The sequence below is a fragment of the Chelmon rostratus genome, chromosome 6 (genome assembly GCF_017976325.1).
Source record: "Chelmon rostratus isolate fCheRos1 chromosome 6, fCheRos1.pri, whole genome shotgun sequence".
Taxonomy (NCBI): domain Eukaryota; kingdom Metazoa; phylum Chordata; class Actinopteri; order Chaetodontiformes; family Chaetodontidae; genus Chelmon; species Chelmon rostratus.
The window spans coordinates 16298454-16314704 of record NC_055663.1 but is presented as its reverse complement, the minus strand read 5'-3'; the positions used below and the strand labels follow the sequence as shown (position 1 = coordinate 16314704).

At 40.4% G+C, this 16251-nt stretch overlaps 2 protein-coding genes across 4 annotated transcripts; both read right to left on the bottom strand.

Annotated features, from left to right (window-relative positions):
- Positions 1-205: 205 nt before the first annotated feature.
- Positions 206-8733, bottom strand: blm (BLM RecQ like helicase). 3 transcript variants are annotated; one of them, XM_041939091.1, is made up of 22 exons: positions 8401-8733; positions 7625-7685; positions 6883-7534; positions 6632-6767; positions 6308-6411; positions 6073-6187; positions 5317-5963; positions 4840-5016; positions 4629-4747; positions 4402-4515; positions 3628-3726; positions 3389-3537; positions 3178-3284; positions 2715-2875; positions 2418-2613; positions 2101-2291; positions 1851-1995; positions 1536-1735; positions 1240-1435; positions 1022-1144; positions 707-899; positions 206-569 (listed from the first exon to the last, which is right to left on the bottom strand). In XM_041939091.1, the coding sequence occupies exons 1-22, from the start codon at positions 8493-8495 to the stop codon at positions 386-388; spliced, it is 4164 nt and encodes a 1387-aa protein (XP_041795025.1). In that variant the 5' UTR covers positions 8496-8733; the 3' UTR covers positions 206-385. The 3 variants fall into 3 exon arrangements, with proteins under 3 accessions (XP_041795025.1, XP_041795023.1, XP_041795024.1); XM_041939089.1 differs by having other exon boundaries at positions 6883-7685; XM_041939090.1 differs by having other exon boundaries at positions 6308-6384; positions 6883-7685.
- A 487-nt stretch (positions 8734-9220) lies between these two features.
- ctsh (cathepsin H) lies at positions 9221-12533 on the bottom strand. Its single transcript, XM_041938881.1, has 12 exons — positions 12377-12533; positions 12168-12199; positions 11945-12050; positions 11785-11855; positions 11568-11672; positions 11232-11318; positions 11059-11114; positions 10891-10972; positions 10728-10796; positions 10542-10648; positions 9626-9751; positions 9221-9537 (listed from the first exon to the last, which is right to left on the bottom strand). Exons 1-12 carry the CDS (start codon positions 12441-12443, stop codon positions 9468-9470), a joined length of 978 nt encoding a protein of 325 aa, XP_041794815.1. The 5' UTR covers positions 12444-12533; the 3' UTR covers positions 9221-9467.
- Between the last annotated feature and the right edge of the window lie 3718 nt (positions 12534-16251).

Genomic DNA, 16251 nt, shown 5'->3' with positions numbered 1-16251 from the left:
AATAGTCCCTTGTAACTGGTGCCATTAAATAAAACTATTCAAACTTGAAATAAACATTGAATAAAAATGTGATGTGACTCCCTGTGGCTTTGTGATACATCACAAATTCGGCACACTGCTTGCTTTTAAATGTAGACCAGCTGAAGCGACGGTCATTGAAAAAAATTGAAATTCTTTAATATTTAATATGAAAAATTGACATGCATATCACAATGGACAGTGAAAAAATTTACAACCAACAGAGAAACAATGCATCAATGTGCAAAGACACCATTACGACTGTACACAACATAAATATACAATTAAAAACATCAACTGGTTTGAAAATGTAGTGAAACAGTACTTAGCTGTCATAGAAAGTCAGATCCAGAGGACAGCCCTGAGCTTAGCGTGAAAAGGCTGGTTTTAAGAAGGGTCGCTGATTGGTCTGAGGGGTCGGGACGGTCAGGATGCCCGGTCTCCTGCCTGCTGATGCGTCTCCCGCTGAGTTCCTGTACCCCCGGCCCGCAGATTTTGATCCACCTCTGGAGCTGGACGATGACCATGATTTATTGCTGCTGTAGCCACCGCTGAATCCACAACAACAGCACAGCAAGACAGACATAGGGAGGGAGAAAGGAGATACAGTTTCAGCTATGCAGTGAAGCTCATTTCTACATACGATTCCCAACTACACGGTAAAATGTGAGACAGACGCAGTACAGACCCTTTAGAGTTAGAACTCGTGTTGCCATATCCTTTTCTCTTCTTGGAGTACTTGAAGAATGGAGCTTTCTTTCTCTTCTGTCCCTGATTGCGAAAGTAGGTGGACGACTCTGTGTCTTCGCTGGAATCTCCCTGTGTGCGACCTCGTGTCGTGTCTATCCACCCGTCTCCATCATTGTCCGTCTGCTCCTCTGCTACAGAGACAATGGATGATTAATACCACTACAGAATAATCGTACACTAGGATGTACAGAATAAGAAAGGAAACAAGGTGCAAAAAGTTGAAATATGCAGAAACTTTAGTTGGGCTTCTTACCAGGCAGCTGCCACTCAGAGTATTTCTGCAGGACCTTAATGACTTCCGCTCCATACTTATCTAGTTTGTCCTCTGTCACACCATCAATTTGTAGCAGGACTTCAGGTTCAGAAGAAAGCTTCTCTGTTCACGTGAATAAAGGTTTGACAAGTTACAAAATGCTGGTTATATCACATGAACTTTTAAAAGACAGTCTTGACAGTCATTTCAGAAATTACCAGCTATCTTCTTCAAGGTGGTGGTGTTGAAGATGTTGTAATAGTGAATGCCAAACGCTTTGCCCAGCTCCTTGCACAGATCTGTCAGCTCCTTCAGACACTGCTGGACCATCTCCTCTCTCTGGGAGACGTTCTTGGCCACAGCAGCTTTGTGTTTTCTGATGCTAGACGCGCTCTCTGTCTCGTAGAACTCCACCTGCGATGAGACAAGCTACTGTTTAATGTTCTAAACAATAAATGTAGACTTATAGTTCTAGCCCTTCACACTACCCTTACAACAATATACATCAGGCTACCTGCATGTTTCCAGACAGCACAGTCATGGCTTTGGGTCCAGCAGAGATATAAGACACAGCTTGGCCATTGTTAGTGATGTAGAGATCCTCCTCCAGGACCTTGTCCAGAACCAGCTTTTTGAAAAGACGGTCAGCATTATGCCTCGAGTATGCGCCTCCTATCCCAAACATTCCTGTCTGTACCTTGGCAGATTTAGACCCTGACAGACAGAGATGATTTCCCACATAAAACCATTCACAGTCAACTCTTATTACATGAATCACACAATATTTTGCAAAACTCCTTTTCATTGCAAGCACGGGCATGTATTTTACCTATAAAGATATCCACCAGCATATTCAGCGTCAGCCTGTTTTGCTGAGCAGTCCTGCCAAACCTCGCTCCGACCTTCTCGCAGTTCTCCTGGACGAACCTCACAATCTTCTTCACATCTTCAGTAACATTTCTCATCTTGTATTGCTGCACACAGCGATATTCAAAATTGTTGCTCGATCAGAAATGGACAGGTAAGGTTTTGAGTTTGTAATGAATACAGAAAGAAAATGATGAGAAATGATTCCATACGTTGGGTTTGGCACAGTTGTCACAGCTGACGTCTGCGTGGTCCTTACAGAAGTTTTTATTGAACTTCAGCTCCCCAAAGTACGCGAGCAGCTGAATTCTTCGGCACTCCATCATGTTCTCACAGAACTGCACCATGCTGTGTAGGTTGTTGAAATGTGTTGCCTTGGCGTATCTGTCACCTTCCCTGTCCACTGTGATAAAAAAATAATAACTATCAGAGTCTACATAACTCATACAGACAGTAAAAATTCACAAAACTAAGCTATCCATACACATTTTGCATGCATTAAGAATGGTCCATATTTTTTGCCACATACTGCTGATAATCCTCTTGATGCGGTGGACATCGGTGTAGGAGTAAAAGAGAATACAGTGAGACATCTCTCCATCTCTGCCAGCTCTCCCAGACTCCTGGTAGTAACCCTCCACGGACTTAGGCAGACTGGCGTGGATCACATAGCGCACATCAGGCTTGTCGATACCCATGCCAAAGGCTATGGTGGCACAGATGACCTGGCAGACATGTTACCTTTATTTGTATGCTCATTGCTTTGTATCCAGTACCATCTATTAGTCATCTTTACGTCATGTCAGTGATTGATTGGTGACCTCACCTGGCAGCCGTCCTGATTGATCCACTTGCTCTGCACATATTCTCTGTCACTGTCGCTCAGGCCCGCGTGATACGACAGAGCCAGTATCCCCGCTCTCTGCAGACTCTCAGCCAAGGCGTCACAGTCATTACGGGACAGGCAGTAAACGATGCCAGAGTCGCCTGCAACATGCAGAGGTGCAGGTTAGTAAAGGACAAATGCAGAGGGGGTTTGTAAGCACAGGGTCAATTCAAAAACATGGTCATTCTTTCTGTTACAAGGCCTTTTACAATAGCAAATAATCATTTGGTGAAAACTTGGTTTTAAAATGATTTTTGATACAAGCTGAAGAGTTTGACATCTAACCAACTGTCCTGTCAACATTATTCAGATACGACAGACCTCAGACGAATTTCCAACAAAACAGTTATGACAGTGTTCTAAAAATAACCAAAATGAGAAAAAGTACATCTGAATTATTTACGTGGGTAGTGCTTCTTGATCCAGCTGATGCAGTCCTCGTCGACCTTTTTGGGTTTCTTGGGCAGCACAGAATACTTCAGGTTTGTTCTGTTGAAACTCATGGTGAAGCTGAAAATGTATATCAGATAGAAAATGTGCAGCTGCTGAATTCAACAATATTGAAACAGGATTCATTTAAAGATTTGAGCCAGAGCCAGACATGGACTACGTACACCTGCGGCCGGGTCATATTGAGCTGGTTGAGGATGTCTTTCTGAACACGGGGGGTGGCAGTGGCTGTCAGGGCCATCATCGGCACTTTGGGGAACTTCTGACGCAGTTCATGCAACCGCTTGTAGTCTGGACGGAAATCGTGGCCCCACTGAAAGATTTATGGTTACAGGATGACTCACAACGGCTTTTGTAAAAATAAAAGCATGCTGCAGATGGCGTTTAAAGCAGAGGAACACACCTGACTGACACAATGGGCCTCATCAATGACAAACCGGGCCAAAAGGCCTCGTTCATACAGGTTCTGCAGGGCGGAGATCAGCCTGTTACTGGCACTCACCTTGGGAAGAAGAAAAGATGTGTCAGTCTTGAGTAAAAATTGTAGTTCCTGCTAATGTTGTCTATAGCAAGCAAAAAACACAAGCACACAAAGAATAACTTATCTATTGGACATGTAGTATCTTTTTCATGGCTTGTTTGTCAAGCGTATCCTAAATTTCTGCTTTATTGCAAACTCAGTAAGATTGCTGGTGGTGAGTATCACACTCAGTGATGTATCACACCCTCTCTATGGTGAATATAAGCTGTTAGCATCAGGATGTAGGTCCAGGGAACCACCTTTGAAGACTTCCCATGCCCAGAAGATCCTTCATACCTTCTAGTATAGCTCTGTAGTTCTAATGATATGAGCTGTCATGAATGAGAAAAATAGCTATAGAGACCAAAACCAGTTTCTTGTACCAGGCTGTAAACACATTTATTTCTGCTATAAAGATGGCCATTTTAATCTGGGGGACTTTAGACACTGACTTGCTTTTGGAGCCAGCCTCAAGTGGCTATTCGAGGAACTGCAGTTTTTGGTACTTAAGTGTTGGCTTTTCAGCCTTAGCGGTTGCTGCTTGCACTTGCACTGTACTTAATTCTTGTTATTAATTGTTATGTATCTGTTGTGGTTGTATTTGTCTGACAGTATCCACAGACGCAAAGGACAATAAACTAACTAACCATATCTCACCTTTTCAGGAGTGACATAGAGCAGTTTAATGATGGGGTCTTTCCTTGAGAGCTGCATATAGATCCTCCCTGCTTCTGTGTCACTTTTATCACCAGACAGACTTGTTGCTGGGATCTGAAATGTGGGACACGAGAAAATAACTAATACACTTCCTGAGTTTAAGACATATTCAAACAACATCACACTTCATACTGATCCAACAGACCAGCAAGAGCAAACATACTTACATCCAGTGTGGTGAGTTTCTGGACCTGGTCGACGATGAGTGATTTGAGTGGGGAGATGACCACGGTGACTCCTGGTGACAGGCAGGCCGGCAGCTGATAACACAGGCTTTTACCCCCACCTAAAAACATATCAGTTACGGAGAAAAGGGGACATATTTACTATTGTTGGCCAAGATGGCCAAGATCAAATTTGCTTTTAATCACTACCAACCTGTGGGCATCAAAACAAACGTGTCCTCTCCCTGAAGCGTTGCATTAATCGCTTCTAGTTGATTGAACCTGAATTGATGAAGACCAAAACGCTTGTGAAAGATCTTCATCATCTCCTTTGAGTGGGGAAAGTTGAACCCTCTGAAGCGATCATGGGCTGGGTTTCTGAAGGTGGGTTCTGCAATGGAAAACAGTAAAACTGAGTAAATAAAATGCACCAGAAGGCCATCAACCTACTCCATAAATTCTCAAACTAAGGGACTGTTATATGGAGTGTTTATCATTTCAGAATCACGCTTCCTGAGGGTTAAACAAAGACTTATTCATATTTCTACTCTTAGTCTAACTTAGTGCCGCTTACTGCCTAAAATTAGAACATAAACACATTGCTCTGAGAATCTGCAACTAGCTGGGGCATTTTCCTATCAAGACACTTGATGAAAATAGGCTAAGATTTTTCCACGCCATGCTGATTTACCAGGAGAGGAGATGTTTGAAGGTTTGCCTGCAGCCACAGGTGTTGTTGGTTTCTTGTCCCATGAAGACTTGCTTGACCCCCCCTCTTTCACTGTTGTAGTCCCGGTGCTGGAGTTTTGTCCTGTCTCCGGTTTGTCAAGGTAATCAGGGATATCTGAGTCATTAAAGTCATCTATGTCAAAGTCGTCAACGTAAAAGTCATCTGGCTCTATGTCTTCTGCAGCTGAGGTTTTCGATTTCTTCTGAACGGCAGTCTCTTGCTTCTTGGGTGAGAAGAAGAGATCTGAACCATCCAGGTCTGTGCTCGTTTTCTTTGAGAAATTAAAAGAAGGATTTGTGAGGGTGTGGGTTGATGGAGAGTCACACATACTCTCATTTTCCACTTGTATTGTCCTGCTGTGCTTACTGTGCATAGGTTTCACATCAGTAATACTGTCATCAGACTCATAGTTCACAGAGATGACTGAAGATCTCCTGATCTGAGGTGGCTTCTTGGAGTCCAGAGACACAGAGCAGTTGGATGACATAAGACTAGACGTATCATAGCTAAAAGATGATGTTTCTTTAAAGCTGGGTTCAGAAATCACAGTGCTGTCTGGCTGCTGCATCCTCAACAAACCACTACCACCAGTTGCAAGAATCCTCTTCCTGCATGAGAAAGGCAGATGATTGCAATCATACTAAAGGTGTAATTAAAATGAATAATGTAAATAATGATGTGAATGGTAACAAAGCTGTTTTCCATTCATATACACACCTTTGAGCCCTCTTGAGCAACAGCTCATTTCCACAAGACAGAGCTATTAGTTCATGTTCAGGGATGGAATCAACCAGAGCACAAATGGACTCCATGATACTGAAGAGCTGCTCGTCTGCGATGTGATCAGAGCCAAGAAACAACAGAATTAAGGAGCAGGGACAAAGAACAGAGTCCTAAATGGATGAATAAAGAGCACAAGTTCTGGTCAAGTCAGTAAAAGCATAACACCCACTTGTTTTGTCTTTTGAGTGGTGATCAGATGGTTCATGCAGTGTTGTAGTGGGTCCCTTTGATTGTACAAGCTTGTCTCTGCTTTCAGAAACAGCTGATTTAGGTCTGTTTGAAATTAAAGAAAAGTTATGTCCTGCTTCATTTTTTTAACTATCCAGGTCAAAACAGCAGTAATACAAATAGTGTGAAACCTTAGCATCATAAATGTACCAACTATAATCACTGTACTATCAAACATACTGTAATATAGTTTTTATACCAACATGGAAACACAGGAATGTGAATTGTGGTAAAATATTCTATCAGATAAATTGAAAGAACTGACCTTGTCTCCCATGAAGAAGTAGAGTGAGAGATCTCATTAGGGATTGGAGAGGGGGGAATGTAGTCAAGGTCATCGTCAGGCACTGACTTGTCTTCAAGCTCTATTACATCTGGGTCAATCCATTTTTTCTTATTGTCTAAAAGGCAAAAAGTTATAACCTGTGTTTTCGTATAATTCAAAAGTTTTCCACATCAATATCTGCTTTATAATGAACACATAAAATGCAAATGCCACAACAAACAGCTTATTACCTGTCCTTCCTTTAAAAGGCTCAAGCTCAGCATCGTTGTCCTCTTCACTATCAGTCATGACAGAATTCAGATGAGCGGGAGGACGTCTTCTGGCTATTTTAACTGGAGAATCATCAAGTTCATACTCTGCTGGGTCCCGATTCAAACTAGGTCCTGGTGAAACGGCAGCTTCGTCGACACCGGGCTCCAGTTCATAGGTTTCCATACAAGACTGTTTACTTTTGGAATGACCATTGTTGTTTGCAGAACTACTGATCAACTCTGGTGTCACAAGAGATGCATCATGGCTTAGTTTCCCTGCAAACTGTGTTTTTTCTTCACAATGAGATGACACTGGATTGGTTTTCTTCCCAGATATTTCTGAAGTGAATGAGTCATTTTTTGTTTTGACAGGAGTTTCAAAGTCATCAAAATCATCCCAGTCTTCAATTGAGAAACCGAGAGATGCATCCAGACTTGTGGAACTGCCTCGTGTGCCACTTGTTAACTGGTTGTCAGATGTAACTGGAGCTGCAGGCACCTTTACAGCAGATACTTTTGAAGTAGTCTGGCCAGCAGGAGCACAGTTTCCTGCTGGGCTGATACAGTCCGACTTGCCTTTTGAATTTACAGAGAAGAAGTTGCTGATTTGGGATTTTTGAGGTCTGTCAAGCTTGTTTGAAAATGTCAAAGGAGATTTAGTCACCAAACTGTTCTTAGGGACATTGACATTCCTGTTTGCCAAAGCATTACCGCTGATTACCTTGGAAGGGATTTCCACCTTGGTTGTACCCAATGGGGACTTCTTTTTGAAAGAAAACGCCCTGAAAAATAACAAGTGTGAGATTATTAAAATGTAATTTGACAGTTAACAGGGGGCATAGGTGTCATGCCCATCAAATTTTCTTTGCATCATACTGTCTGATAAATATTGCAACTGATGGTAACAACTGGTAACAATAGGTTGAAGCATTAACAAAAGCAGAGAAGCCAGAGACACATGGCTGGTTTGTTGTTGTTTCTGAATGACAAAGTATAATTTAATATAAGCGTCCAGGTACCAGTTGCACAGCAGTGGTTACAAGTCATTACAGCTGATACTGTTAAATAGCAATTTATTTGCAAATATTAGTTGAACAAAGACAAGCATTAAATACAATTTTTGGATTTGATAGTGCAACTTTTAATGACTTGCTAATTTCATACAGTAAACAAATACAGTCTCTCCAGCTAACGCTACATGTAAATAATTGTTCTATACTTTAAGGCAAATTGTTTGTGTTAACGATGAATTGAAAGTGTTCATATCGAGTTGTCAAACTTACTAAATCTGGTCGCATGAGGCCTCTGGTAAAGGCCGGATAGACTTTTAGCACAGCCAATCATCTCTGACAAAGCAAATGTATCCCAGCTGTACCGATGACTGAAGAATAATAAAGCTACAGCAGAGTATTTATCCGTCAACGCAGCTGACAGCTCAAAGCTAACTGTTAGCTGGTCTTATTCCCCTGCAGTCGCGTGTGCTCACAGTAGACTTACCCCGGTTTGGACTTAGCCAGAGACAGCTTGCTCTGAGCAGCATTGCTGTGCCTCGCCAGCTGTTCCTTCAAGTTATTTTGTGGAAGACTGAACATTGTTGGTAAGAAGCTGAGCTAGCGAGCGTTAGCTGGCTAGCAGTCCGAGCTCAGTTCACGAAGTAGCGGCCACTTTCTTCAGCATTTCTCGCGACACAGAACAAGGCAAGTGGCTGAAGGCTCGCACTGAGTTTCTCTCACCGCTGGGTTGTATGTCATCAAGGTTCATTCAGGTTAGACAGTCTTATGTACTAATATTTACTGCTACAGTTGCTCTCTTCTGAGGTACGACACAGACACAGAACAGAACAGATTTAGCGCCCGTTCAACAAACTGACTGCTTATTGGTTGATCACAATGAGCAGGGATGAGGACTCTGGGAAATGTAGTATTATGGCATACGCTGCCAAGACACCGAGCGCGACTGAAATCGAATTAATGAATTAACAAACAAATTAACTTCATGAATTTTAATCACTTTCGTGCAGGCTATAATTCAGTGCAATGTTAATGTAGGTACATTTAAAATCATACAGTTTTCCTGTGAAGAGGTCAAAGTATGTACCAATATCAAACCAAACCTACATGACAAACACAGCTGTAAAACCATTGTAACCCAATCTAATTCTTGGTGCTGGAATTGAAAAGTTTCAGTTCTTTGTGTTTGTTTGGTGTTTGGACTACAAAATTCAAGGCAGGCCCTATCTGCTGCATTTACTTATGTTACCTATTAGTGAATGACAAGTAAAACTGTGTTATGTGAAAGACTGAAAGACTCAAATAAATGGATTTAATAGAATTTATTTGTGAGTTTACAATAAATTGAATGATTGGCACTTCAGTGATAATTTAAAATTTGTTGATTTATCTGCATATGACTATGATCCATCCTATTATGGTGCTTACTCCGTTGTGCAGTACAGTGATTATATAAAATATACATATATATATATATATATATATACTGTGTATTTTAAAAGTTTGGCTTCTGCTCCCTTTTCAGGCCTTTTGTAGTTTGTTGTCATGCAGAAATCACACCTCTGGGAATGATGAGCAGGCAGCAAGTCCACACATGTTCTTCCCTCGTTCAATGAGGAAGTATCTGTAAGAGGACAACATTGTGAGTATCATTCTCTGTTTGCTATACAGTTGGTAATATTTTCCTGTATGTGATTAAATGGAAGAATTACCCGCTAATCCCCCAGCCGGCTCCCCATGAGTTCTTTACTATCCAGTATGGGGAGCCATTCTCCGCTCCATACCCGACTGCTAACACGGCATGGTTCACTTTGTCTGTGGTTTTGTGGCATTCCGTGCTGACAGGAGGAAGAGCAGCAGATTAAATCCAACTTTAAATACTGGTTTGATAAAGAATGAGGAACTAAACCACTTTCAAGTCTAACAGCTTCACCGACAGGGAGGACCTTTGTATGTTTACTTTTTTAGAAGCTAAATATTTTTCAATCCTTACTCATGTGACAGAGGTCGCTGGAGGTAAGTTTGGCCTTGCCTCTGCAGTCATGGTTTGGTTCCATTTTTAATTCTAGCACAGGATGTTTGTTTAAATTTGATCCTAACAAAACTCAACTAAAGCTGGTGAATGCACAAGCAAATGGGCACACACTTTGTGTTTGTATATGTGTCTAAATTGCATCACTTAAAGAAAAAAGTATCTTTTCTTCTTACAGTGGGTAGTATCAGTTTTCAGTATTATCCAGTGCTGACAAATGAGGGAATTTGAACCAGATAATATGTCAGGGGTGTCAAATGTCAGTTGAATAGATATGACCAGTTTGCTATATAAGGTATAATGTAATAATAAAGTACAAACATTGCTGCAAAGGCTAAAAAGAGAAGTGTGCATTATAAATCTAGCTGTGGGTCGAGGTGTTATCTGTCAGAAATTAATATAAGATAGATAAATTCTCCCCAGTCTTAGTTGGAGAGAGTTTGATTCAAAATTATGAAACGGTCTTGTAGGTTATAGTAAAAGTGAAAAAGAATGCAAACTCTGCATATTTTAAACAAATTAACCTTTTAGTCTAATAGAAATACATAAAATAAAACATTTTCAGGAACATACATGATAATATGACCTCTGCTCACCTGGTGTACACGCCCTGGGAGTAATGCATGAAGTCAGAGGTCACCTCAAAGGCAAAACTGACAGGGTTGCGTGTGCCGACTGCGTCCATCATCTCCGTCTCATCGTACTGTAGCACAAACACTCCATCACTCACAGGCGTTCAATGAAGACATCCATCTTGAAGAAAGACTCTCATGTTCACTCACCACTGTTATGTTCACCACATCCTTCACGAAGGCAGCTGCTAGTTCTGGTTTATACTTACAAGTATCGTCCTGATTTAACAAGAAAAAGTAGAAATCAAAAGCCATTAAGTGCTATTTGAAAGTCAGTTCTGTTATAATGTGAGATGGCAGAGTATTTAGTTACATAAGCTGTGTATGGGTAGTCCTCCTCTGTCATCAGTCCATTGTTATACATGATGTATTCAAACGCTTGACTGGGAAGGCCACTAGAAGACAAAGGAACATCTCGTTTTAAAAATGTGTCTGAAGTGATGCACATAAAGGCAATTACAGGGAAATGATGACCTCTCACCCGTTACAGCCATGGTTGTTGAAGTCCTGGGCACAGTCTACCAGCTGCTGTTCTGACTAAGTAACATGAAAATTAATCAACGATTACAGGAAATACTCTTTGCCTTCCTGTTAAAAAGAAACTGCTATTTTTCATACAACAGCAGTTTTGATAGAGAACTGAAAGAAAGTCACCAGTGGAAGGAGCTTCCCAGTGTTGATAGCAATAACAGACTCCAAGCAGCCGGTCGTGGAGAACGTCCAGCAACTACCACAGCCTCCCTTTGGTGCAAAGAAGAAAGGGTTAAAAGAAAGGTTGTAGGTGCATGCACGGACAAGTGTGTGCACAATGACAGCAACAACTCCAGGCTCTCATTATGTTGTGAATTTTTTTTCTTTCATGCCTGCCTTTGGAAACTGCAAGAAATGTCATGCACCCTCTTTGATGCAGACATTTATGGCATTTTTATTGTCAGAGAAGACACTTCAATAAAATGAAAGATAAAATGTGTTTGTGCAGTTAAACCTCACCTGATTCTTCACAGGTGTCAGGTAATTTCCCTTCTTTCTCCAGTCGATGGACTCTGGACGTGGTCCGTTGCTGCTGAGGTAGTTCCCCTTGGTAGCAGAGCAGTTCTGCAAAAGGCAGAGAGTAAAATAAGAAACGTCAAAAAAAAAAAAAAAAAAAAAAAAAAAAAAAAACATCTCAAACAATTATTTTAACTACTTCCTGTACAGCCTGTATTACCTGTGGCTCAGACCAGAGGAAAGACTTGGCAAATTCACCAAAGGTCATGTCTGAAAACTGGTTCAGGCCCACTGCAGGAGGAGAAGAAACAAGGCTGAAAATGTATTTTACGATGGAACACAGGAGAAAAACTGTCAATGCAAAAACAAGCTGTTCCTACTTGTGAAAGAGTGATTTCCCTCATTGTGTTTGTCAATCCTCCTCTTGTTCTCAGTGAATATCTGGAGTCTCTCATAGAACTCCTCCAGGCCGTACGCTTTGTTGTGCTGTACATGGAGGAGACTGCTGTTTGTAACCGTGATTTTTCGCGTGCAGGCAACTTCCTCATTACAAATACTGCACATATGCGGCACGTTACACAACGTTTGATAGAGGGAACCTACCTGTGCCAGCCATGATTTGAAGTGAAACTCGTCTGAAAACAATTCATATTGTTAGAATTTATATAATAAAGAGAATTAAAGGATGAGGATTAAAAAAAAAAACTCGAATATACGTCATTATTGCAGAACATGAAAGTGAAAGTTAACTAAGATAATAAACAGCAGAAATAAGTGTACTGTACTTAAAGGGGCTGATCGCAGCAGTTTACCTTGTTCCAGCAGGCTTGAAGATGAAGCTGCTGACAGCAGAGCAAACAAAAGCAAAGCGATCACCATGATCTCTCCTTAGAGCTCGAGCCGGTGAGGAGCTGCGGCGCGTGAAAGCGAAGTGAAGCATCTGAAGCGTCACGAGCTGAACTGCAGCCTGTTCAAATTCCCCTATTGACAAAAACACATGACAACAGTGACTGAATCAGCCAATCAGGGTCAAAGACAATACTCAACCCCTAAGTGCATTTTTAATCGCTTATTTTAAAGTGTTTTGTGCGTCGCGCTTCTGCATGAAGCAACTAAAACAACCATCATGGCACTTAACTAGCCAATTTAAAGAAGTTGGTAATGTTTTACATTCACTTTTTAGGCCATGACATGAAAAATATAAGGAGACAAGAACTTGCAATAATGTTAAGATTCCCTCTCTGTTAGTTAAAAGGTGTTAAACTGAATACAAGCCACTGTACATCTGGACCCTTCATACCAAGCCTTACTTTGTTACAGTGTATACTTTTTAATGCACGTTTTAATATTTTAATGGAGAAACCAAGACATTAGGTGTAAGGATTTGGGATTTACGCACATGTCCAACCAGTGTCTACCAGGGCCAGTGGGCAAAAAAGGCATCAGACTCATTGTTTGGTGATTGGTTGTTGGCTATTTAATTTGATTCACTTGCTTTGGCATTGTCCTGTCTAGAAGAGGGGCCCCTGTGTCAAAATCTACTTTTAATTTACTGTGGTCACATATTCTATATTTAATAAAGTTGTGTTTACCCAAACTGTCTCAAATCAACCTACACTGGGTGGTATTTCAGCACAGGGGCGCTGGCAGTGTATGGTCTGGGATATATGGTGAAGGTTGGAGGGTGACAGCAACTTTTAATCCAGCCAAGGGCAGGTTACTCCAACCAGTGTAAATAACATTTATGCCATCAGTTGTCATTAAAACATAGAAAGAGAAAATAATTGGATACAAAGAAATAACAAACCCTGACTGTAACTGCAACTGACCTTAAATGAAATGATTTTCACTCTGTTGTCAAACAAGTGTCAAGTTATATGCTGATAGTAATTTATGGTTCAGTATTGGCCCAAACCTTGTGTCTAACATAATATCTTTTAACATTTAACCACATGTAACAAATGTACAGTAACTTTTTTTTTTTCAGATTTTACACTCTTGTCCACTGTAATCTACATTATTGTTCGCTTGAACTGAGAGATGCTGGGTGATGCAGGACATTTTTAGATTTTATGATATCAACTGATAAACGATCTACAAAAACACTTGAGACAAAATGCCCCTGATATAAAATGGATTTATTAGCAAGAGGTAAACTGGGAAACATACTTGTTTGTTTATTTGTTGTTATTATCATCATCATATCTCTTCTTTTGTTGTCTTTTCATGTGTTTTCTTACAAAACTGGGCATACTTCTTTAGGTGTGGAAACATGAGGGTTGAAAGATAATTTTCATACCACTGGGTATTGCTAACAGCAAAATGTTTATTTGTTTATATACCTTATAAGAGTATGTGCATGTATAAGTGTATACAGTATAAGTATATAGTATTATTCTGTCTGTGAAGGTGTTGCATGCCTGCCATATTAGCTTCAAAAGTGTACTGTACATACATAGTAAAAATACATACAAATATTCACAGAATAAGCACTACGTTACTATATTCCTGCTAACAGAAATGGTTATAGACAGGATTACAGTATAAATGCAAAACACTTTAAAGTTGTCTCCTACCTCTAAGTCATGGTTTCAGGACCACACTGTTGCAGCGTTTTGTGTTTAAGCTTGAGATACAACTTGTTTTTTTTAAAGGATTACACTGTTCCACATTGAGAAATATGCAGGGTTGCATGTACAAAAAGTACAGCACATCTCAGTGAGGTGAATTAACAATAAAGTACAAAATACTTTCCCATGTTCATATAAAGAGCAGGTCACTCTCTCTTATACTACTACAAAAATAGTGTTTGAATGCTGCAGGCAGAGGTCATTCACATATGTTTTATCATAGTTTTTAAACAGCAATGCATATAACAGAGTGATATACAGTCACGTTCCACAATCACTGGAACAGCAAAAAGGACAGATTGTCTTTTAATTACAGAAGAGCAACAACCTTTTACTCTACAGAAGTATCGCCAAACCTGAAGTACAACACTTTCCGCTGCGAGTGATCTTTTTTTTTTATGAGCTGAACTAAAAACGAAGAAACATGACGTCTGAATATAGGGAGAACTCACTGTACTGAACTTGTGTATTTTAATTCACAGTAATCTAAAGAAATCACTGTATGTTGCTAGGCATAACTTATTGGCTCAAATACATTGAGGTGACTAAGGTGAGTTTGGGCACAGTATGTGGCAACAGGGTAAGAGAGGAGTATTTCGTTTTACAGTAAATAAAACACACTTGAAATTTAGTCAGTTTTAGGCTAATGAAGACGCGTATTTTAGAGGAGAGGTTCCCGACCCCTGTGGACCTACACTGGCCCTCAGAAAATGTGTTACTGAGCAACGTGGACATGATATGATTCTGCAAAAAACAACAACATGTAGAGTTTGGCCATGCTAGTGGTGTGCATCTAGAGCTGGAAATGCTGGTCTGTCGGTCGATCCGGGCACCACTTTTATCCAGATTGAAATATTTTGCATTGAACTTGCATTGAAATTTGGTACAAATATTCAAAGATCCCAGAGGATCCAGCCTAGAAACATTGTTGATCCCATGACTTTTCCTCTTGCACCACCATGAGGTTCACGTTTGTGTTTTCTAACTTATTGTTCGGTGGATTGTCATCAAATTTGGCACAGACAAACGTGTCCCTCTCAGGATGAATTCTAATAACTTCGGTGATCCCCTGACTCTTCACCTAGCGCCGCCATTCGGTCAAAATTTTAACTGGTCCAATACTTTGCTTTAATCAAATACCTGCAAAACTGTAGCCAGATTCCCATCGTCCTCAGCTGCACTTTGTATTTAGTGGTAATTAGCAAATGTTAGCATGCTAACTCACTAAACATAGATGGTGAACATGGTAAACAAAAGCATGTTAGCAGGCTGATGTTAGCATGTGACTTAAAGCACTGCTGTACCTAAGCCTCACATAGCTGCTAGCATGTAGACTTTTAGTTATGTTAATTACAGGTGGATTTAAGTAGAGTATGTTAGGTAACTATCTGTTATCGGCACATTAAACATTTATTCAGTATTAGTAGCTTTGTTTTCGGTTTAGTATCCATCCTCTGTTTGTCCACAAAGGCATTGCCAATATAAAAATGGTCTGCAGTGCAAAAAACAGTTGGGAACCCCTGACTTTAGAGTAGTGAGCAGAACTGAAGAAACAAACCCCTCTTGGTTTGGTTTGGGAAGCACAGAGACAGTTACGTATGCTTCAGACACCTTTCTGTCTTCTCCAGCTATCATTGTTCCTTATCTGTGAATGCAGTTATATTCTCTTTGCTCTTATACCTGATTTGATGCAGTTACATTTTTACAATGCTACATTGGTTGCAGAGAAACTCAGTCATCAATAAAACTCAAGCAAAGAGAACAACGGCCGGCAGCACGAGTGCTCAGAAAGTGCAAAGTCGACACAGTACGCGATGATGCAAAATAATGTCATTGGTCACTAAGAACGAAGACAAAGTGACCTCTGTTATTATGCATGAAATACCCCAAAGAAATAAAATAAAATCCTTAAAGCAGGTGGTGTCATGGCAACAATAACAAACAAAAAATATACACTGAAAGGTTTTTGTGTCATTAAACGTCTACTGTACAGAAGAGCAAATATCTTAAACATGTACAAAAGATGATGTGTATGTTAACTCATGTGTCATATTAAC